The 24383-nt window shown below is 38.9% G+C and overlaps 3 protein-coding genes across 3 annotated transcripts in view; all 3 read right to left on the bottom strand.

Moving 5' to 3' along the window:
- LOC100020632 (sodium-coupled monocarboxylate transporter 1-like) overlaps nucleotides 1-6732 on the bottom strand; it is a 51668-nt gene extending 44936 nt beyond the window's left edge. The window contains exon 1 of the mRNA XM_007503305.3: nucleotides 5824-6732. Within this exon, the coding sequence (XP_007503367.1) occupies nucleotides 5824-6180 (357 nt within the window). The 5' untranslated portion in view covers nucleotides 6181-6732. The remainder of the gene's footprint in view (nucleotides 1-5823) is intronic.
- A 3233-nt stretch (nucleotides 6733-9965) lies between these two features.
- LOC130454530 (sodium-coupled monocarboxylate transporter 1-like) lies at nucleotides 9966-12127 on the bottom strand. Its single transcript, XM_056798757.1, has one exon. It carries the CDS (start codon nucleotides 11743-11745, stop codon nucleotides 11335-11337), a length of 411 nt encoding a protein of 136 aa, XP_056654735.1. The 5' UTR covers nucleotides 11746-12127; the 3' UTR covers nucleotides 9966-11334.
- Nucleotides 12128-19927: 7800 nt separating this feature from the next.
- LOC100020659 (sodium-coupled monocarboxylate transporter 1-like) overlaps nucleotides 19928-24383 on the bottom strand; it is a 40744-nt gene continuing 36288 nt past the window's right edge. The window contains exons 14-15 of the mRNA XM_003341973.4: nucleotides 23018-23097; nucleotides 19928-21843 (exon numbers count right to left, since the gene is read on the bottom strand). Coding sequence (XP_003342021.1) covers nucleotides 21733-21843; nucleotides 23018-23097 — 191 coding nt within the window. The 3' untranslated portion in view covers nucleotides 19928-21732. The remainder of the gene's footprint in view (nucleotides 21844-23017; nucleotides 23098-24383) is intronic.

Consider the following 24383-nt stretch of genomic DNA (forward strand, 5'->3'; position numbering starts at 1 on the left):
ACCTGGAGTCAGGAAGACTTGGGTTCAAATTTAAGCTCATATACTTCCTACCTGAATGACTCTAGGCAAGTCATTTAATCCCATTTGCTTAGCCCTAGCCCTTCTGTCTTAAAGTTACTTTATATGTCAACATTAGGACAGTAGGTAAAGCTTTATTTTCGTTGTTGTTTTTATTTTATTTTAAAAAATTTTTCCGTGATTCTGTGATTCATGTTCTCTCCCTCTCCTTTTCCCTCCCCCTTCCCAGAGCTGACAAGCAATTCCACTGGGTTATACATATGTTATCACTGAAAACCAATTTCCTCATTATTCATTTTTGAAATAGGGTGAACTTTTAAAACCAAAGCCCCAAATCATATGCCCATATAAGACAGTGACAAATTATATGTTTTCTTCTGGATTTCTACTCCCACCGTTCTTTCTCTGGATGTGGATAGCATCTTTCTCTTAAGTCCCTCAGGATTGGCCTGGATCATTGCATTGCTGCTAGTAGCAAAGTCAGTTACATCTGATCGTCCCATAATGTTTCAGTTACTGTGTACAATGTTCTCCTGGTTCTGCCCAGTTCTCATAGAAATCAATAAGTTGATCATTCCTTATAGCATAATAGTATTCCATCACCATCATATACCACAATTTGTTCCGTCATTCCCCAGTTAAGGGACATCCCCTCATTTTCCAATTTTTGGCCACCACAAAAAGTATAGCTATAAATATTTTGTACAAACAGATCCTTTCCCATTTTTTTAAATCTCTTTGGGATACAAACCCAGTAGTGGTATTGCTGGACAAAAAGGGTCATTCTTTTAAAATCCTTTGGGCATAATTCCAAGTTGCCTTCCAGAATCAATTCACAACTCCATCAGCAATGCATTAGTGTCTGCCATATCCCCTCCAACATTTATTATTTTCCTTTACTGTCATATTGGCCAGTCTGCTAGGTGTGAGGTGGCACCTCAGAGTTGTTTGATTTGCATTTCTCTAATCAGGAGGAATTTAGAACCCTTTTTCAAATGTTCTAAGTTAATTAATTTAATAAAAGTTTCCAAAATATTAAAAAAATAAATTGGGAAAGAGCTATGAAAAAAGAACACTTTTTCATGTGATTATTGATCGTTTTGATTTCATCTGAACACTGCCTATTCATATCCTTTGACCATTTGTCAATTGGGAAATGATTTGATTGCTTATAAATTTGACTTAGTTCTTTGTATATTTGAGAAACTAGACCTCTGTCAAAGAAATCTGTTATAATTTTTCCCAGTTTTTTTGCTTTCCTTCTCATTTTGGTTGCGTTGGTTTCGTTTGTTCCAAAACTTTTTAAATGTAATATAATCAAAATTATACATTTTACATTTTGTAATGTTCTCTGTCTCTTGCTTGGTCTTAAATACTTTCCTTATCCATAGATCTGACAGTTATACTATTCTACATTCAAGTAGGCAAAGCTTTTTAAAATGTTAAAAGTTATATTTCAGATAATTCAGAGAAAAATAAAATATTTAGATATTAAAGTGTTCTTATAAAGCAGACATAGCACATAGGTTTCCTCCATATTTGTTGAAGATCATTAATACCACAGAATTTTGTTTTGTTTTTTCAAAAGAGAAAAAGTTATTGGACAACTAAATAGTACAAGAGAGTAGATTTGGAATTAGAGAATCTGATTTAAAATTCTGAACCTGGCTCTTAACTAGTTGTGGAACCTTGGGCAAGCTTCTAGGAACAACACCAGCCCCACCTCCCTTTTACATTTGCTGTGAGGATCAACAGAGACTCTTCATAGGAAAGGTTTGAATAGTAGAGAACTCTAGATGAAAGGTTCTTATTTGTGTGTGTGTGTGTGTGTGTGTGTGTGTGTGTGTGTGTGTGTGTGTGTGTGTGTGTGATTAAGTCTATGGACCTCCTTCTCAGAGAGAATGCTATTTTTTTAATGCAGAAAATAAAATATATAAGCTTTAAAAGGAAACCAATTGTATTGAAATACATGTCAAAATCTCTTTTTAAAAAAATATAAGTTCACAGGCTCTCCATTATGAACTCCTGCTCTCTACAAAGGCAAGATTTACACAATAGACTGCTGTTACTGAGACTCACATCCATGGAGAATGTGAACTATTAATTCTCCTTACTTCCCTATTTCTACTGAGCTCAGTTGCCCAAGCTCAAAACCTCCTCTGACTTCTCTTTCCATCTTCTCGGCTTAATCCCAATTCAATGCTTTCATTTCTGATTCCATAAATACCATTGAACTTTGGAGAAAGAAGTTTTGGTTGAATGATGAGGTTGGAAGCTAGACTGTACATGATTAAGACATTAAAGGAAAGGAAGTGGAAGCATCTACTTTATATGGTTTTCTCAAGAAGGCTAGCCATAAAAGAGAGGATAGATATAGGATGATCAGCAAGGATTACTGCATCAAGTAAAGGTTTTTGAGAATAGGGGAGACATGGGCATGTTTGCAGGCAGCCAGAAGACAGGGGGAGAGTAAAGATAAGTGAGAAAGACCCGTAACAGAGGATATAATCTACTGGAGAAGAAAGGGTAGAATGTGATTACTTGTTCTCCCTGCCTTGGCACCTCTTCATGTGAGACATGAGAAGAAGGTGGCAGAAGTTATTTGGGTGATGTGAGATGAAGAGGGAGAGAGAAGAGGGAGTTTGGGGCAATTATCTTAATTTTTTTCAATAAAATATGAGGCAGAGTTCTCAGATGAGAGAATAAAAGGAGGGAGAGCTGTGAAAGGCATGAAGAGGGATGAAAAGGTTTGAGATAACTGCTATGGTAAGTAATAAGGCATGCAGTTATCCAACTTTGTGGGCCAGATCCTCTCTCCAAAATCAATTGTTATTCTAAATATCCTCCCACTTTCCCACAAAAGTTTTCTCCTTTGAAAAGGGTAACCATTGCAAGGGAAGAAGTAACATCAGAGAAATCCTAACCCACTTTGTATCTATGTGAAAAATCAAATATTACTAAACATAGTCCTAGCCATTCTGAAAATGGTAAGGAAATATATTACTTCATATATATGACTTGGGTTCACAGTATTTAGTCTACAAAGGATGTCTTCCTAGATCCCTTCTCACGCTATGCTCCCATATATACTAATTACACTGTCAAAATGCTTCCATTTTATAGACAACGATATTGAAGTCCAAAGAAAGGAAGTGACTTGGTCACATATACATAAGAATCAAGCTACTAAGGAGCATAGTTTGAACTCAGGCTTTCTGACTCCAAATCCAGTGCATTTTCCATGACATTATGATGCTCTCTTGCCATGCTTAATCCAACAGGAGTAGTAAGGAGTTTTCTACTTTAGCCTCCCTAGTTCTTTCCACCCTGACCCCAAGCACCAGCTAAGCTTGTAGGTACATATTCCAGGAATTGAACCAGATTCCACTAGATTCAAATCTAGGACCCTTTCCAGTGAATCACACTGCTTCCCAAAGCACCTGAACAAAACTCACTATTAAATTGTCCGTTCATTCTCTGATCTAAAGGAAACACTGAGTGCTTTAGAGTCACTAACTCCTTAATTGGCATGTGGCATGAAGCAGAACACACTGTTGAGTTTCAAAGTATTCAGTAAGAGATGAAGAAGGTAGAAATGAGCACAATAGTCTAGTGTTTGATATACCCAAAGATCCACTATTTGACAAAAACTGTTGGGAAAATTAGAAACTAATCTGGCATAAAATGGGGAGAGAGACTTGGAATGCCAAGTCAAGCTCCAAATGGGCACATGATTTAAACATAAAAGGTAATGTTACTATCACATCAGGGTTGGAGGGGTCTTTATTTTAAGGGATAAGGAAGGTCTAGGGAGAGCCTTAAGAAATGTTTTCAGTTTCATCTTTACATCCCTAGTGAGTATCTTGCATAAAGGAAATGCTTAATAAAAACATGATTAATGAATAGGTGATTCTTCCTAAGGACTTCAAATTATGTTTTGCCCCATCACTGGGGAAGTAAGAGTTTCCTGAAATCACTTTCAGAAGCCCTTTGTTCCTTTTTCTCTACCTAATTCCTGTGTTTTATCTAAATCCAACAGACAAGTGATTAAGTATCAGCTAGGTACTAGAAATCAGTGAACTCATAAATGTATAATTTTTATGCTGCTGGGATTCCTTTCAGGTCAAAAATTCTTTGATGCTATATGTAAAGCACTATAGAAGACCCTGGGGAAGATTTTAAAAAGTAGAGAAAACAAAGTCCCAAACTTGCAGAGTGTACCTTCCAGCAAAATAATATAGCATACACAAAAATTACCAAAAAAGAAATTTGCAAAAACATTTTTCTAAAGTCCTTTCTCAATTTGGGACATTTGCTTGTGTGTGTGTGTGTGTGTGTGTGTGTGTGTGTGTGTGTGTGTGTGTGTGTGTGTCCAGACCCATGATTTCATCAAAGGAGGAAACCACAAGTGCAAACACTGCCTTCGCTGATGAAATTAGATATCTCTGCAACTTCATGTCTTAGAGAGAAGCTTGGAAACATTGAGATATTAAATTACTTGCTCAGGGTCACACAACTAATAATTTCATCATGCAATAAGCATTTATTAAGACCTCTGTGGGGGTGTCCATCAATAGGGGGAATGCATGAACAAATTGTGGTATATGCTGGTGATGGAATACTATTTATTTTGCTCTAAGAAATGATAAGCAGGATGATTTCAGAAATAGCTGGGAAATCAGAGAGAACAGATGAAGAGCAAAATCAGCAGAACTGGAAGAACATTGTACACAGTAAGAGTAATATTGGATGATGATTATCTGTGAAAACATGGCTACTTTCAGCAATGCAATGATCTGGGACAATCCAGAAGGATTTAGCATGGGGAATGCTATCCACCTCCAGAGAAGAAACTGTTGGAATCAACCTCCAGATCAGTGTATTTTTGGTTTTATTTTGGGGTTTTGGTTATGTATGACTTTGCTCTTACAATGATAAGCAACATGGATGTGTATTTTGCAAAACAATTAAAAATTGGGGGGGGGGGGAAGACCTCTAAGTAGCAGACTGTGCTAAGTTCTCCTAATGAAAAGAAAGGCAAAAGTCAGCCTCCACTCTCAAATAGCTCACAGTCTAATGGAAGAGCTCACAGTCAGAGACAAGGCTTGAACCCCCATCTTCCCGCAGAGTAATTTTTCTCACTCCTCTTTTCACAGAAAACGGAAGAAGTCAGTAGGTGTTTATGTAGGAACTGGCTTCACAGGGGAGGCACAGGTTGCCACTGTTGAGACTAGCACTAGTGACTCAGTGCTTCATTTTCTTGTGGAAGCCAGAATGAGGAAATTTAGGCCAAAGACCACCTCTCTGCACACCCAGCCCAGTTCTCTTCTCCTCACAAAAATGGAATAGGGATTGTATTTGCACAGTCCACTCTGACTCTGATGCCAGTGCGGTATGATGTCCCCAGAACAAAAGTTCATGTTTCAAGGGACAGGAGATTTGCAGAGCTCATTAAAACAAACAATCACAACAAATTACTTCCCACTGAAACAACAAGGTTGACCACAAGATGGTTAAGAAGGAAAGGGAATGGCTTCTGATATATGGGAAGGCAACAGAGGGGGCATAAGAAAGGTTCAGACTGGAGGTAAGAAGACTTATGCCACTTGCCACTTGTATGACCTTGAGCAAGTCACTCTTGTAGACCAGAGTTTGCTCTGGTTTGCCCATGGTTTGAGAAGGGTTGGGCCAGGTGACCTCTAACACCTTTTCCAGGTATAAAGTGAAAAATTAAGTGCGATTAGCTTTTTTCTACACTTTCCTCAAACCCAGAAAGAAGCGCAGTGTGCAGATATGTCTCCTTACCTCGTGGGTACTGGTAATTTCCAACTTGTAAAAGACTGGGAGGAAAACCTCGGCAGTGATAATGACCACTAAGACGTAGCTGAAAGCCCATATGCTTAATATGGCCCCAAAGCGGTAGACCTCAGAGGGAGTCCCCAGAACAGTGATGGCTGAAATAAAACTGGCGGTGAGGGACAGAGCCACTGGCATCGCTGTCATCTTCCGGCCACCCATCATGAAGTCTTTCGGGGTCTGCTGGCCGCCTCTGTGGAAGGCGTAGTACACGCCTATGGCTGCGGAGATGAACAGCATCCCCGCGAAAACCAAATAGTCCCACACCCCGAAGGTACCAGTTTCTTGATGGCTGCTCGAGGCCATGGCTGAGCTGCGCAAACTTTCTTCTCTCGTCAAATAGATAGAGCCCACGTCGCCCCGGGAGCGCCTTCGCTCCGGGTACTGCGGCTGTCCGTACCAGGAAGGGCTCTATGGCTCTGTTAGTCCAGCCACTCCAGGTGGCCCCGAGGTGGCCTGGGTTATCAGAGCTCAGTGTCTCTGCCTTTGCAACAAACTCATGCCGTGTTGTGTGCTGGGAATGCGAAGTGAGCTGGCAGGAGCCTTCTGAATCCAGAAGGGAGCTGTCCACCGAGTAGGATGCCTCCTGGGCTAAGGGAGACTGGTGTGGGAGCTCAGAGGGCTGGGTGGGGAAGAAGCTTGCATGGAATCGGGAAGCCCTGTCTGCGGCGCCCTCGAGATTCCACTGAGGTTGCTCTCTCCACCCTACCGGCTTTCTGGATGTCAAAATGGACAGAAATGGAGATGAAGGAGCTGCTTAAATGCCTGGTGCAGGGCAGGGGGGGCACTGTGAGGAGAGCGGTGTCCTTCAACTTTCCCTAGCTAACCAGAAGGAAATGAAAGCTTTGGCCACTCAGTTGAGGAAGAAGGATTTTTGCTGGGTTTTTTTTTTTTTTTATAAATTTAAATGACAGAAAGAATGTAGGTCCACAGGTATGTCAGGCCCCACTTATGAGGCCCAGTTTTGAGCCCAATTACAAAGCAGATCCTTTGAGCAATTGAATTAGGATTAGAGCATTTCCAACATTGTTTAATTTACAAAGAATTGGTTTACACATTTGTCAGGCACCCATTTAATACTGAGTGAGGTCAAATCCTATTAAGGCAAACTAGGATGAAACAGACATGCAATAAATAATGCCTGAGCCTCTACCCTGGCTCCTCACTCTGGATAAACCCACTTCTTCCTCTTCCCCCATCTCTTGGAATCTCTGATTTCTTCAATGCTCCACTGATTCTCCACTTTCTTCTTCAAACTTTACTTCATTTCCCCTCCTCCCTCAGCTTCTACTTTACTCCTTCCCAAAATGACATTGAATTCATTTGGTAAAAATTATGTATACACTTAAAATATATGTGAGATATATATATATATATATATATATATATATATATATATATGTCTCCCTGTTAAAATATAAGGGAAGGAACAAATTCACATTATTTTTTTATACCTTCTTTCTTAGAATGTATACTGAATATCAGTTCCAAGGCAGAAGAGTAAAGCTTATTCAATTGGGATTAAGTGACTTGCCCAGGGTATACAGGTAGGAAGTGTCTGAGGCCAGATTTGAACCCAGGATCTCCCATTTCCAGGTCTGGCTCTCTATCCACTGAACAAACCAGCTGCCCCACTGACATAGATTTTTGTAACTAATATCACGTCAATGAAGACCCTGAGATACATGCTATGCCTGACAAATTGTTAAATGCTTAATAAATGCTCACTGATGGACTGATTGATTTGATTGATTCTGGTGAATCAGACACAGAGATAGGAGAAAACCAGAGTACTACTACTACTAATAATATATATATATATATATGTAAAACTAGGAATACTCTGACAATTAAGTGGTTCATTGGACAGAGCACTAAGTCTGGAATCAGAAAAATTAGTTTAAATTCAGCTTCAGAAACTTTCTGAATATGTCACCCTAAGCAAGTCACTTAACCTCCATTTGCCTCCATTTCCTCAACTGCACAATGCAGATAATAATAGCATCTGTCTCCCAAGGTTGTTGTGAAGATAAAATGGGATACTGTTTCTAAAACATTTAGTACAGAGTCTGACACATAGTAAGCATTTAATAAATGCTTGTTTCCTTCCTATACCCACCTACAATTATGCAAAATGCATATTGATATTTGAATTGCATAAGAACTGGAAGACTGAATTATTGAAACATTGGATGACCATTAGTCCATAATCCTATGAAAGACCTAAGATCATGGATTTGAAGTTGGAAGGGATCATCTAGTCCTATTCGTTCATTTTAGAGGAGGAGAAAGAAAGACCCAGATAGGTTAAACCAATTGCCCAAGAACCTATAGGGTCAGAGCAAGAATTTCAATTGATGTTTTCTGATACCAAGTCCATCACTCTTCCCCTATTCTATGCTCCCTTCCCTAAGATTCCTGGTAGTCAGTCAATAAACACTGAGTAAGTATTGCCATGTGTCAGGCATTGTACTAAGTGCTGGGTCAGGTACAGACTGGAACAGATAATTTCTGAGGTCCCTCCTAACTCTGAGACTGTCTTTTCCCATGAATTTGGACCTTAGAGCAACCATTTGTGCAGAAATTTTCTCTTTCTTTTCAATATTGACAGGGATATTCAGTATTTGTGGTAAGGAAAATGGACAAGTAAATGATGTTTCAAAGCAGTGGAACTGAATTCTTCAAGGATCCTGTGTCTACTTCTGCTGGTCAAGATTTGCCTCCCAGGAACAAAACCAGGAGAACATTATACACACAAACTGATAGACTGTGGTGCAATCCAATGTGATGGACTTCTCCATTGGTGGCAATGCAGTGATCCTGAACAACTCAGAGGGATCTATGAGAAAGAACACTATCCACATCCAGAGGGAAAATGGTGGGAGTAGAAACACCAAAGAAAAACAACTGCTTGATTACATGGGTCAAGGGGGGATATGACTGGGGATGTAGACTCTAAATGAATATCCTAGTGTAAGCATCAACAACATGGAAATGGGTTCTGATCAGGGACACATGTAATACCCAATGGAATTGCACATGGGCTATGGGAAGGGTGGGGAAGGAGAGGGAGGGAAAGAATATGATTCTTGTAAGCAAGGAATAATGTTCTAAATTGACTAAATAAAATTTTTAAATTGAAATTAAAAAATTAAAAATTAAAAAAAAAAAGATTTGCCTCTCAACTATCACAGACATCAGAAACCAAAATGTGGACGTCTGCATTGGAAATTACCATGTTGTGATGGAGATGAGTTCATTGTGGTTTGAAGATGTCAGCTACAGGCTGAGAAATATGAGTTAAGGATAAGATGAGAAGAGTCCAGAGGTGGAAAATAAAATTATGACCCTACTTAACAGTTTATGCCTAAGAGTTCTCTTCTCTGAAGCTGTCTACAAGTCTTCTACCTCTTCCAATGTCTTTTCTCTGGACAAGGGTAGATTTTTACTGGTAACTACTTACAGTGGCAGATTTCTGATTATTTTTGGTACTTTGATGTATCTATAATTTCACAATGTGGGTACCTTTCCAGTGATGCAAACCAAAACATGCCTGCCCATCCTGAGGGAGAGATGTCCATATCTTCAAATCCTTCATGAAAGTATTATTAAACTTGCCTAGGATACCTGTGTCTATATTTCTTGACTCTCAGGGAATACCAGTTGAGCTCATCCACACTCCAAAAGTTATGTTACCAATCCCAGTACAACTTTTTTTGGTCACTTTTGCTTTTTCATTCATCATTTTTGGCCTCAATTTTTCCACTGATACCTTCCTTTAACCACTTCCTTCCCTATCATAATTCCTTGGTAATATATCAATCCTTGCTCATACCCACATTGTGCTTTCCCATTGTTCTTTAGGCAATACACAACCTCAATTCTTCTTTATCTTCCAGCAAAATAATATAGCATACACAAAAATTACCAAAAAAGAAATTTGCAAAAACATTTTTCTAAAAGTCCTTTCTCAATTTGAGACATTTGCTTGTGTGTGTGTGTGTGTGTGTGTGTGTGTGTGTGTGTGTCCAGACCCATGATTTCATCAAAGGAGGAAACCACAAGTGCAAACACTGCCTTCGCTGATGAAATTAGATATCTCTGCAACTTCATGTCTTAGAGAGAAGCTTGGAAACATTGAGATATTAAATTACTTGCTCAGGGTCACACAACTAATAATTTCATCATGCAATAAGCATTTATTAAGACCTCTGTGGGAGTGTCCATCAATAGGGGGAATGCATGAACAAATTGTGGTATATGCTGGTGATGGAATACTATTTATTTTGCTCTAAGAAATGATAAGCAGGATGATTTCAGAAATAGCTGGGAAATCAGAGAGAACAGATGAAGAGCAAAATCAGCAGAACTGGAAGAACATTGTACACAGTAAGAGTAATATTGGATGATGATTATCTGTGAAAACATGGCTACTTTCAGCAATGCAATGATCTGGGACAATCCAGAAGGATTTAGCATGGGGAATGCTATCCACCTCCAGAGAAGAAACTGTTGGAATCAACCTCCAGATCAGTGTATTTTTGGTTTTATTTTGGGGTTTTGGTTATGTATGACTTTGCTCTTACAATGATAAGCAACATGGATGTGTATTTTGCAAAACAATTAAAAATTGGGGGGTGGGGGGAAGACCTCTAAGTAGCAGACTGTGCTAAGTTCTCCTAATGAAAAGAAAGGCAAAAGTCAGCCTCCACTCTCAAATAGCTCACAGTCTAATGGAAGAGCTCACAGTCAGAGGCAAGGCTTGAACCCCCATCTTCCTGAATATGCCTATCCAGTGAGTCATACTACCTTTGTGCAGCTATAAGGTGAGAGCAGGGTAATTTTTCTCACTCCTCTTTTCACAGAAAACGGAAGAAGTCAGTAGGTGTTTAGGTAGGAACTGGCTTCACAGGGGAGGCACAGGTTGCCACTGTTGAGACTAGCACTAGTGACTCAGTGCTTCATTTTCTTGTGGAAGCCAGAATGAGGAAATTTAGGCCAAAGACCACCTCTCTGCACACCCAGCCCAGTTCTCTTCTCCTCACAAAAATGGAATAGGGATTGTATTTGCACAGTCCACTCTGACTCTGATGCCAGTGCGGTATGATGTCCCCAGAACAAAAGTTCATGTTTCAAGGGACAGGAGATTTGCAGAGCTCATTAAAACAAACAATCACAACAAATTACTTCCCACTGAAACAACAAGGTTGACCACAAGATGGTTAAGAAGGAAAGGGAATGGCTTCTGATATATGGGAAGGCAGCAGAGGGGGCATAAGAAAGGTTCAGACTGGAGGTAAGAAGACTTATGCTACTTGCCACTTGTATGACCTTGAGCAAGTCACTCTTGTAGACCAGAGTTTGCTCTGGTTTGCCCATGGTTTGAGAAGGGTTGGGCCAGGTGACCTCTAACACCTTTTCCAGGTATAAAGTGAAAAATTAAGTGCGATTAGCTTTTTTCTACACTTTCCTCAAACCCAGAAAGAAGCGCAGTGTGCAGAGATGTCTCCTTACCTCGTGGGTACTGGTAATTTCCAACTTGTAAAAGACTGGGAGGAAAACCTCGGCAGTGATAATGACCACTAAGACGTAGCTGAAAGCCCATATACTTAATATGGCCCCAAAGCGGTAGACCTCAGAGGGAGTCCCCAGAACAGCGATGGCTGAAATAAAACTGGCGGTGAGGGACAGAGCCACTGGCATCGCTGTCATCTTCCGGCCACCCATCATGAAGTCTTTCGGGGTCTGCTGGCCGCCTCTGCGGAAGGCATAGTACACGCCTATGGCTGCGGAGATGAACAGCATCCCCGCGAAAACCAAATAGTCCCACACCCCGAAGGTACCAATTTCTTGATGGCTGCTCGAGGCCATGGCTGAGCTGCGCAAACTTTGTTCTCTCGCCGCGGGAGCGCCTTCTCTCCGGGTACTGCGGCTGTCCGTACCAGGAAGGGCTCTATGGCTCTGTTAGTCCAGCCACTCCAGGTGGCCCCGAGGTGGCCTGGGTTATCAGAGCTCAGTGTCTCTGCCTTTGCAACAAACTCATGCCGTGTTGTGTGCTGGGAATGCGAAGTGAGCTGGCAGGAGCCTTCTGAATCCAGAAGGGAGCTGTCCACCGAGTAGGATGCCTCCTGGGCTAAGGGAGACTGGTGTGGGAGCTCAGAGGGCTGGGTGGGGAAGAAGCTTGCATGGAATCGGGAAGCCCTGTCTGCGGTGCCCTCGAGACTCCACTGAGGTTGCTCTCTCCACCCTACCGGCTTTCTGGATGTCAAAATGGACAGAAATGGAGATGAAGAAGCTGCTTAAATGCCTGGTGCAGGGCAGGGGGGGCACTGTGAGGAGAGCGGTGTCCTTCAACTTTCCCTAGCTAACCAGAAGGAAATGAAAGCTTTGGCCACTCAGTTGAAGAAGAAGGATTTTTGCTGGGTTTTTTTTTTTTATAAATTTAAATGACAGAAAGAATGTAGGTCCACAGGTATATCAGGCCCCACTTATGAGGCCCAGTTTTGAGCCCAATTACAAAGCAGATCCTTTGAGCAATTGAATTAGGATTAGAGCATTTCCAACATTGTTTAATTTACAAAGAATTGGTTTACACACTTGTCAGGCACCCATTTAATACTGAGTGAGGTCAAATCCTATTAAGGCAAACTAGGATGAAACAGACATGCAACAAATAATGCCTGAGCCTCTACCCTGGCTCCTCACTCTGGATAAACCCACTTCTTCCTCTTCCCCCATCTCTTGGAATCTCTGATTTCTTCAATGCTCCACTGATTCTCCACTTTCTTCTTCAAACTTTACTTCATTTCTCCTCTTCCCTCAGCTTCTACTTCACTCCTTCCCAAAATGACATTGAATTCATTTGGTAAAAACTATGTATACACTTAAAATATATGTGAGATATATATATATATATACATATATATGTATATATATATATATATATATATCTCCCTGTTAAAATATAAACTTGTTCAGGGAAGGAACAAATTCACATTATTTTTTTATACCTTCTTTCTTAGAATGTATACTGAGTATCAGTTCCAAGGCAGAAGAGTAAAGCTTATTCAATTGGGATTAAGTGACTTGCCCAGGGTACACAGGTAGGAAGTGTCTGAGGCCAGATTTGAACCCAGGATCTCCCATTTCCAGGTCTGGCTCTCTATCCACTGAACAAAACAGCTGCCCCACTGACATAGATTTTTTGTTTGTTTTTAATTCATTTAATTAATTAATTTTTAATATTTTTCCAATGTTATATGATTCATGTTCTTTCCCTCTTCTCCGCCCTCCCATAGCCAATGAGCAATTCCACTGGGTTTTATATGTATCATTGTTCAAAACCTGTTTTCATATTATTACTATTTGTACTAGAGTGATTGCTTAGAGTCTATATCCTCAATCATATTCCCATCAAACCATGTGATCAAGCAGTTGTTTTTCTTCTATGTTTCTACTCCCACAGTTCTTCCTCTGGATGTGGATAGCATCTTTCTCATAAGTCCCTCTGAATTGTCCTGGATCGTTGCATATGCCACAGTGTATCAGTCTCTGTGTACAATGTTCTCCTGGTTCTGCTCCTTTTGCTCTGCCTCAATTCCTGGAGGTCTTTCCAGTTCACGTGGAATTCCTCCAGTTCATTATTCCTTTGAGCACAATAGTATTCTATCACTAACAGATACCAGAAATCGTTCAGCCATTCCCCAATCAATGGACACCCCCTCATTTTCCAATTTTTTTGCTGGTTTTTTTGTACAAGTAGGTTTTTTTTATTATCTCTTTGGAGTACAAACCTAGCAGTGGTAATGCTGGATCAAAAGGCAGGAAGTCTTTTAAAGCCCTTTGAGCATATTTCCAAATTGCTTCCCAGAATGGTTGGATCAATTCACAACTCCAACAGCAGTGTATTAGTGTCCAAATTTTGCCACATCCCTTCCAACATTTATTACTTTACTTTGCTGTCATAATGGCCAATCTGCTAGATGTGAGGTGGTACCTTAACGTTTTTTAATTTGCATTTTTTTTTATTTTATTTGCATTTTTCTAATCAGGAGGGATTTAGGACACTTTTTAATGCGCTTTGACATGGATTTTTATAACTAATGCCAAGTCAATGAAGAACCTGAGATACATGCTATGTCTGACAAATAGTTAAAAGCTTAATAAATGCTCACTGATTAACCAATTGATTCTGGTGAATTAGACACAGAGATATGAGAAAACCAGAGGACTAATATACATATATATATGTATACATACATATATATAAAATTAGGAATACTCTGACAATTAGTGGTTCATTGGACAGAGCACTAAGTCTGGAATCAGAAAATTTTAAATTAAATTTAAAAATGTAAATTAAAGTTTGAATTCAGCTTCAGAAACTTTCTGAATATGTCACCCTAAGCAAGTCACTTAACCTCCATTTGCCTCCATTTCCTCAACTGCACAATGCAGATAATAATAGCATCTGTCTCCCAAGGTTGTTGTGAAGATAAAATGGGATACTGTTTCTAAAGCATTTAGTACAGAGTCTGACACATAGTAAGCATTTAATAAATGCTTGTTTCCTTCCTATACCCACCTACAATTATGCAAAATGCATATTGATATTTGAATTGCATAAGAACTGGAAGACTGAATTATTGAAACATTGGATGACCATTAGTCCATAATCCTATGAAAGACATAAGATCATAGATTTGAATCTGGAAGGGACCTTAGAGATCATCTAGGCCTACTCTCTTATTTTACAGAAAGAAAAAGAGGCTCAGATAGGTTAAACCAATTGCCCAAGAACCTATAGGGTCAGAGCAAGGATTTCAATTGATGTTTTCTGATACCAAGTCCATCACTCTTCCCCTATTCTATGCTCCTTTCCCTAAGATTCCTAGTAATCAGTCAATAAACACTGAGTAAGCATTGCCATGTGTCAGGTATTGTACTAAGTGCTGGGTCAAGTGTAGACTGGTACAGATAATTTCTAAGACCCCCTAACTCTGAAACTGTCTTTTCCCATGAATTTGGACCTTAGAGCAACCATCTGTGCAGAAAATTTATCTTTCAATGTTGACAGGGATATTCAGTATTTGTGGTAGGGAAAATGGGCAAGTAAATGATGTTTCAAAGTAGTGGAACTGAATTCTTCAAGGATCCTGTGTCTACTTCTGCTGGTCAAGATTTGTCTCTCAACTATCACTGACATCAGAGGCCAAGATGTGGACTTCTGCATTGGAAATTACCATGTTGTGATGGAGATGAGTTCATTGTGGTTTGAAGATGTCAGCTACAGGCTGAGAAATATGAGTTAAGGATAAGATGAGAAGAGTCCAGAGGTAGAAAATAAAATTATGACTCTACTTCACAGTTTATGCCTGATTTCTCTTCTCTGAAGCTGTCTACAAGTCTTCCACCTCCTTCAGTGTTTTTTCTCTGGACAAGGGTAGATTTCTTCCAGTATCTACTTACAGTAGCAGATTTGATTATTTTGATACATTGATATATCTATAATCTTACAATGTGGGCACTCTCTCCAATGATGCAGACCCAAATATGCCTGCTCATCCTGAGGGAGAGATGTCCATATCTTCAAATCCTTCAAGGAAGAACTATTCAACTTGCATAGGATTCCTGTGTCTGCATTTCTTGACTGTTGAGGAATACCTGTGGAGCCCATGGGCTCTCCAAAAGTTATGTTCCCACTCCCAGGATTTATTTTTTTTAGTCACTTTCACTTTCATTCATCATTTTTTTGCCTCAGTTTTTCCACTGATACCTTCCTTTAACCACTTCCTTCCCTATCATAATTCCTTGGTAATATATCAATGCTTGCTCATACCCACATTGTGCCTTCCCATTATCTTTTAGGCAATACACAACTTCATTTCTGTGAAGACTGTGGTAAGCCTTGATTTACTCAACATTTTGGTGACTCCATAAAAAGGGATGAGTTTTCTATCATTAAGGGCACAATTCTCCCTCTGTCAAAATGACATACTCTATTTTTGTGTGGTTGAAGGCTGGTGAATCATTGGTTCTCCATGGGAAGTAGCAAATATATCCCCAGGAAGGAGGAGTAAGAAAAAAATACAAGTGATGCATTTAATTCTAAAGAGAGCAGAATGAGATAGATGTAATGTTCTAAAGGGTTTTTTTTCATGTTTTCTATTGCATTGTGTTAATTTCTAGAGATATACTCCATTTGGTTTCTTTATTTTAGAACTGGCAGATCAACCAGCATTTCTTAGACATTTGAAGACAGTCACATAAAGCATGAAAATACCTGAGCCTTGATTCCATTCTAGCCCTAACACTCTTGGGTCTTTCTTCTCTTGACTTTCTTCTTATATGAAATAGTGGCATTCCAGGAAACTCCTCCATAATAGGAAAAACTCAGTCATTTCTATTAGGAAGGCAAAATTGAGTATTGTCTTACACCAAGGATAATGTGGTGAACATGTATATTATCTCTTCCATTTCTGTGCCTCTGAACTGACTGTGCCCCATGACCAGAATTTACTTCCCCTCATCTTAGATTTTGAATGCCCATTGAAACTCAACTCAAACACTCCCTCCTACATGAAGTCTTTTCTGAAACCACCAGCTACCAGTGCCTTTCCCCCAAAATTATCTAGTATTAACTTTGTAGACAGTTTGCTTATGAGAAGCAAATTCGCAAAGCTGGCCTCAGTCAAGACCTATGAGTCATCTTTGATGCACACCAGCTGTGCAATGCCAGTTATGTTGTTTAACATCTCAGTACTCTAGAACTTAATACTATAAGTTGCCCAGTTGGTAATGACTTAACTATTCTTGGCAATTCAGTGATCCAAGACAATCCCCAGGGTCTTGTGAGGAAAAATGCCATCCACCTCCAAAGAAAGAAGTGTTGGAATGTAATATAGAGATTAAAGGGGAATAAGGATGATGGAGAGAAGGAATGCAGTTGAGAGGGTGAAGAGATTATTCTTCCCCTATCTTCCTTTTCAGGGGAGATAGCCAAGTCCTGTCTCCTTTAAAGAGGAAGTATGTCTCCTCAGAGAATGTTTCTGGGAGATGGAGGACAAGAGACTAGAGGGGGAAGCCTTAGTAAGATGACACAATGTCCTCCTTGAGGTCCAATCTATCCTTGAGAGGCAAGATGAATTCTTATGCCTCTTTTTTCCTCCAGGATACCAACTGTCAGTCCCCTTCTTAGGGGATCTTAGGATCTTAGGGCTACTCCATTGCCAAGGAGAGATGTTTATTCCTTGGGTCTGGCAGTCTCAGATCACTGGGATCCAGAAGTCAATCCCCCTTTTTGGGGAGAGGTGTGACCCTCCCCAAATCTTCCCCTTTACTATTGTTAGAAACTGGCCCAGACCTAAATCTACAGTAATAGGTGATTTATTGGGGTTCAAACAGGAAAGGAGTGGTAAGGGTATCAAGCAGGGAAGTGAATGAATAGGAAGCCCTACAACTGGCCCTCCAAAGTCTAGGGGTTCAAGGCTTCTCAGCCTTGACCCCTCTTCTTGCCAGCTGCCTGTTGGTCCCTACTCCTAAGCTAAATAACTTAAATATAGGAGTCCAGGGACAGGTAAAGGAGAGAGATAGAGGGGGAAATCCTTCGAAGGGATCTGTAGATGATTCTCTTCAAAGCTCCAGTCCACAAAATCCACTGATGAATTTAGATTGCTGTTATTGAGAGTGAGAGGTATCTGGGGTTCAGAAGAAGAGAGTTGATCTCCAGAGAGATAAGCTTCTTCCCAGCCTAGTAGATACACCTCCCTCCTCAGGCTACTAGCTGGAAGTGAGTGACCAGTTGGACCTCCAAGCTTCTGATTCTCTCCTGGAATTTCCAGTTTTTTCTTCTTGCTTCTCCCCTACTCTCTCTTCAGCTAGTCTGTTCAGAGTCAAAGTGGACTGTCTCTCCTATCTTACAGGAATCTGAATGCAGACTGAAATATATTGATTCACTTTATTTCATCATGTTTTTTATTCAAATTCTCTTCCACAAAACAACTACTATGGTAAAATGTTTTACATTGCTGCACATGTAAAAGCAATATAAGATTAATGGCTGTCTCATGGATAGGGGAGGAGAGAAGGGGAGAGAATTTGACCCAAAATTTAAAAAAAATTTTTTTACGTGTAATTTAGGAAAAAAATAAAATATTACAGTTTGATGTGAAGACTTCAACATGCAGTAATAGAATATCCACAAAAAATATGTACCATTTATATCAGAAGGTCAGGCCCTCTCCTTCTGCCTATATTATTTCAGATCCACTTATAATGTACAAGTATTTCCCTTCTATACTGAAAAAATCTTGAGGTACAAGGAATATTTTATTTCTTGTCTTTGAATATATTCTGTCTTTGCACCTAGAATAGGAACTTGGTTTCAAAAATCTCTCAAATAATTGTTTATTAATTGTTGGTTACCTGCCCTACCACTGGGCAAAAGTTTTTTGGTAAAGAACAGGTCATGATGTTCTCCTGCCACATTAAACAAAAATCATTCTTAACCTTGCTCATGTCTCAGAAGGAATGTGGGCATACCTTGCTCAAATCAACTCTGAAATATGAAAACCCAATTCATAAAGTCAATTAGGGAATGGATATTTGCTTTTTGGTATAATTCTTTACCTTAGAAAAGTCATTTATTAAAGAATCTTTTTAAAGTGCAAGCACTCCCACCCCAAGACATGAAAAATACTGAGATGACAAAAACTTTTTTTTTAAAGTCTTGCAATGTGAAGTTCAGTATACCTTTTAAAGAGCTAAGTACTGATCCTAATTGGTAAGAAACAGATGTTTCTGGTTTTCCTTTTAAATTTTATTTTATTCTGAATTTAACAAAATAAAAGCATTATACAAAATAGAACATAATGATTCTCTATGTAACTGTACATCTACATTTCATATTACTTTTTTTGCCAAAAATATGTGACAATTTCTACTACTTTCAAAATTGTCCTCATTTATGGTTCCTTCTCTTCTCTTCTGTGGAATTTTTTAAAGTACTAAAATCATCCTTTTTTATGGTATTATTACTGCTAATACTATCCTTTCTGACCTCTCCCTACCACCCCCCATAACCCTTGTCATATAAATATAGTAAGTAGAGCAAAATGAATCTAAATAGTGGCCATGTCCACAAATGAACATCTCTAGACCTTGTGTATCATTTCTGTCAATGGATGGGTAATATACCTCATGATAGGTCCTGCACAAATTTAATTGGCCATTGTTAGGTCAGAATTCTCAGGTCTTTCAAAGGTACTTTTCTTTATGTTGTTATATTTCATGGCTAATATGAAAGTTTATTTCAAGACTATTCATGAGTTATATTTTCCTTGCTTTTTCAATGGTCAGAGGAGGGAAGAGGGGAAGAATTTGGAACTGGAAATATTAGTTTTGTTTTTTTTTAAATCAACATTCTTGTGTTTGTACAAATTGTTCTTCTGAATGGTTCACTTTATTCTGCATCACTTCATACTACCCAGGATGCTCTGAAATTGCCTTTTTCAGCTTATATTATGGAGCAATATTCTTACATTTATATACAATTTGTTTAGCTGTTTCTAGTTGTCTAAGAGAAATTGAGTCTTTTGTCTTCCCCACTTTGAATCTTTCCGTAAGGCTCAGTAAGTTTGTTTTGTGACTTTGTATTTATGAATTTTTGTGATATACATATACATATATATGTTTAATAAGTACATTGAGTATCTTCCTACCCCCCCCCACCTTGGAGACATCTAAACATGAGCTGAAACCTAAACTTAAACATAAAGTAAATTTTTTCCCATGAGAGTAGGGATATAACTAGTCAAAGAGTGAGAGAAAGGCAAGCCCAATCTCTCATTAGAGTCTAGGCTCCCCCAGAACTAAACTGAGCCCAAAAATATGTGCATCTTCAAGATAGATGGATCTCTTAGGGGAGGATTTGGTGCCTCACTCCACCTGTTCCCAGCAGCAATTTATTAAATGTAAACAGATAATTTCTACATTCAAAATGGTACCAGTCATAATGAAATAAATGTTGAAATTATTTCAAGCTATATCCAACTAATTTAAAAATCACCAAAAGACAATTTTATTTTTTGTTTCATGGTAATGATAATAGCTCACATTTCTATTGTGCTTCAAGGTTTACAAAGAAAGCACTCTTCTCACAAGAGCTCTATAAGGTAGGTATTATATCTTCATTTTACAGATGAAGAAATTGAGGGCTCGGTACAGTTAAATAATTTTCACCTATCTAATACAATAGTTAAAATTGAGTGGTCAACAATAAAGAATTGTTGTGGTCACCATTTAGAAAATTAACTCTTAAGTCATGAGGATGTTAGTAGCTTTAGAAGCTTTATTACAATTGGGTAGAGATAGTAAAGTGTAATACTGGGTACATCTGATGGTAAAGGAGAGGGAGAGAAGATGGAATCCCCTCCCTCTCAGGGCAGGTCACAGGAGGGGGAGAGAAGAGAATCTATGTTTCCCCCCTTTCAGCCTCCCTCAGCTTTGGCTTCCCACCCAGTCTGCCTCTCTACTTCCCTCTATTGTCTGAGTTCTCCCTCAGTTAGTTATTCTTTTCACTCACTCTGGAGCAAGTTGGAAAAGGGTAACAATCTTTTATTTCTAAATAGTTAGTCAGAGGAACCAGGAAAATGGCTGAAGGGATTAGGGTTTAAAAGGAAAGAGGGGGAAAAGGAAGTCCCTGCCTACTATATCTCCCCCCAAAAAAAAGTTTGGGGGAATTCAGGCTTTGGCAGCCCTGAGCCCCAAGAGGTTCAGATATGAGGGACCTGGGTCTTTGGCCACAACAAAGCAAAAGTACAGACCCAGGGCACCAGGAGCTGTGAGAAATTTTGTTGAGCTGCTTCTTATCTTTTCTCTGGTTCTTCCCTTTCTAGTTGGGATCTGTGGGGAATGGTGTTCAGATATCAGGAGAGAGATGAGTCTCTGGCTTAGGACACAGTCTTAAATCAGACTTCCCCTTTGCTATCTAAAGGCTGAGAGATCAATCCATCTCCCAGAATCTCTTGTCTTCAAGGTTTCAAGCCTCCTGAAATTTCTCCCCTGTTGTGGATGAGAAATCTCTGCAACTTCCCAGACTGTCACATAGTTCTTGGGTTGAAACCTCTACCACAAAAGAGGGAAATGTAGGAAGGAGGTAGAAAACATTGCATAAATAAATTAACTAAGTCCAGGTCAGAGAGCCTCACCAAAGAGATCGTCCCTCTTTCAGCACTAGGAACTGTCAGAGACTCAAACCCAAGTCTTGTAACTCCAAAATCAGTTTCCCCTTCATCCTATCATGACTTTTTAAAGCATTAATTACCTAAATTACCTAAATACATAAAGAATATATATATATATGCACACATATATATATTTCATAATCCAGTTAAATGCTGAAAATCCACATGTGGGTATACTCTGAATTTCCACACACCCCAAAAATGTAAAATCCTGGAGGGCAGAAACTGTTTTGTTTTTGCCTTTAAAAAGCACTGTACACAGTGCCTGGCACATGATAGGGATTTAATAAATGCTTATCTACCTGGTATAAGTTTTCTCAAAAGCATACCCTCTGGTTTTTTTCATCATCATCTATAAAGTTTGTTTTGAAGTGGTTGAGGGCTAGAGCTCCCTTGAGAGCAGGTTTACATTTGTCTTTGCATATCAATATCTTGAAACTCCTGCCTCAGTCTTAATTATTGAAAATACACATTTTCTAAACTTGCATTATTTGAATTAATAAGTATATGTAATAATGTTTATTGGTTCCAATCCAGTGGAAATCTACAATGAAGATTCAAATAATGTGACCACTGAATAGATTCATTATTCACACTAACAGAGATTTAACTGTTGTTATCCCTTAAAGAGTTCATGTTGATTGATTCGTTGGTTGATTGAAGTCAGACGTATTTTAGTGCCACCATTTCCAATCTCATGAAGTGGGTGGCTTAAAACTCGTTTTTCCTAAAAGAAAAGTTGATAGTAATTATTCCCAAGTTGGATGGCATCATCTGCCTAGGTTCTCTCTTCCCTATGGCAGATTGCAACCCTTCTCTGCTTTACTAGGTAGTCTTCGTGAATTGTGGTGATCTTCAAAAATCTTCACTTGGTGACTAAATTTCTGGTGTGAGCCTCTCTAATAGGCTAATCCTCCAATGAAATTTTTTTTTAAAAATCTGGGACTAGACCCATAGCTATTAGAGATTGGAATCCATTAAGTAGAGCCTTTAAGGACTCAATTAACTTCCTACCAGGATAAGAATTAAAGGTAAAGTTTAATAATAGAATGGAGGGACAGAGTGAGGGGAAGGAAAAAGAGAGGTATATACACATACAACTAAGCAGTTTTAAATCTTCTTTGGATTAAAAAAAATTTTTTTAATTGGCTTCCTAGTATAAAGAAGGGGTAATACAGAGCAGATATATATCATCAAACCTCATTGCTTTGGAAATTATGTTATCAATGACTATTCTGGGCTATTTGAAGGATTTTCATAGAACTTAGTTCCAGAAGAGACCTCAGATTATGTAGTCCAAACTCTTCATTTAACAGATGAGGAAGTTGAGGACCATGTTAATGTTAAGTTAATGACAATCATAGTTTGACTGACTCTAAGCCATACACACATAAATATATACTACATGCAATATATATTGTGTATACATAGCCATTTGCACATAGCATGAAGGCTCCTTGAGGGTCCAAACCATATTTTCTCTTTCTTTGTATCCTCAGAGCTAAGAATAATGCCTGACACATGGTAAGTGATTAATAAATGGCTGTTGACTGACTAATATTTGTGTGAGGATAACCTATAACTCTGACTGGAGCACAATGTTTGTGAAGATCTCATTAGGGCAGGAATTTTTAACAGGGGGTATGTGAACATTTTTTTTGACATTTTGGTACCTGTACATCAACATAAGTTTCTCTTGTAATCCTGTGTCTTTTATGCATTTAAAAACAGGAATCTGAAAAGGAGCACACAGGCTTTACCAAACTGACTGCCAAAGGGGTCCAGACACAAAGAAGGTAAAGAGCCCATAAATTAGAGAATCATTGTCTCTTTTTTCCTACTATATTTCCAGGGGAAAGCACAATCCACTCCTATTGTAAGAAAGATAAAGAATAACATACCTTCTTGAAAAAGTCAAAGTTCGATAAAAAGTCCTCTTTGGTTAGTAGGAATCTATCATCTATGCTCTGTTTCCTTCCTCCTGAAAAAAGATCCATTGTTTGTACTTTTGAAAAAAAAATTCACTGGCAGTTACTCTGTGAAACAATTCTAGAATTAATGATCCAAAAGTAAATCCTTAAGACTTAATTATCTGACATTTGTACAACCCAGTGGAATTGCTTATCGGCTCTGGGAGGGGGAAGGGAAAGAAAATGAATCATGTAAACATGGAGAAATATTTTTAAAATTTTTTAAAAGACAATTATTTGTGTCAAACACATAGTCAGTGAGCCACATGAAGCCTACAACTTTCCTGTGTGTGGCCCCAACCAAACTTAAATGTAATTGGAACATATTTAACAAAATAAATAAAAATATAATAAAACACTGATAATATTGCATCTATACTTTGTTGTAGTCACTCATTTGTGTCTGACTCTGTGAGCCCATGGATCTTAGCTTTTTATGGAGTTTTCTTGGTAAAGATGCTGTAGTGGTTTGCCATCTCCTTCTCCAGTGGGTCCTTTTATCAGACAATTAGAGGTTAAGTAACTTGCCCAGGGTCACTTAGCTAGGAAGTGTCTGAGGTTAGAAATGTCTGCCTCAGGCTTGTGAAGACTTTCCTCAGCAGAAAGGGAAAATAAGAACAATTTATTCCAATTACCATGACAGTGACAGAAGCAGGTGCTGTGGAATGCCAGATCTTGGTTACACATCAAAAAAAGCCAAGGTCATCTACTGCAGCTTACACCATTGCCAGCCATCTTGACTTTTGTCTTGTCATTGGACTTGGATGATTCTGGTAGAGTGAGGTTGACAATTGTGGGCAACACTGCCTCACTAAAATTTAATTTATGCATAAATCAAAAAATATCAGGAATGTCATCTTGGTCCTCTTCAAGTAGGAAGGACAACAACATATAACTTCTATTTTACTCATCTGGATATTGTGAATTTTAAAACTATTCCACCCTAATGAGACCATTCTTTAGAAGATCTGATTTAGCTATTTCCTGATCAATAATAATGGAGATACTTGGAAATAACAGAATCAGGTCTTGGAAACTCTACATTCTCCACCCTTCTTAGTTTAACAAGATTAGGAAGGTCTGTATCAAACTCAAGATTTAATTATATGAGGAAATGACCTTCAACAGACATGTGCAAAAAAAGGATAGACCTCTGAGCTGTCCTAAGTCAAGCTAAGTCATCATTGGTACAGATGAGATGCAGGAAAGTGATGTAAAACTGTCTATATAAAGCACGTCACTTCCTCTCTCCTTCTCTTTCCCCAGAGAGACGACTCTGGCTTGCAGCGTGCTAAGC

The sequence above is a fragment of the Monodelphis domestica genome, chromosome 5, assembly GCF_027887165.1.
Source record: "Monodelphis domestica isolate mMonDom1 chromosome 5, mMonDom1.pri, whole genome shotgun sequence".
Classification (NCBI taxonomy): domain Eukaryota; kingdom Metazoa; phylum Chordata; class Mammalia; order Didelphimorphia; family Didelphidae; genus Monodelphis; species Monodelphis domestica.

Bases quoted from the DNA above. Each gene is read 5' to 3' on its own strand.
- LOC130454530 (XM_056798757.1), bottom strand. From the start codon at position 11,745: ATGGCCTCGAGCAGCCATCAAGAAATTGGTACCTTCGGGGTGTGGGAC.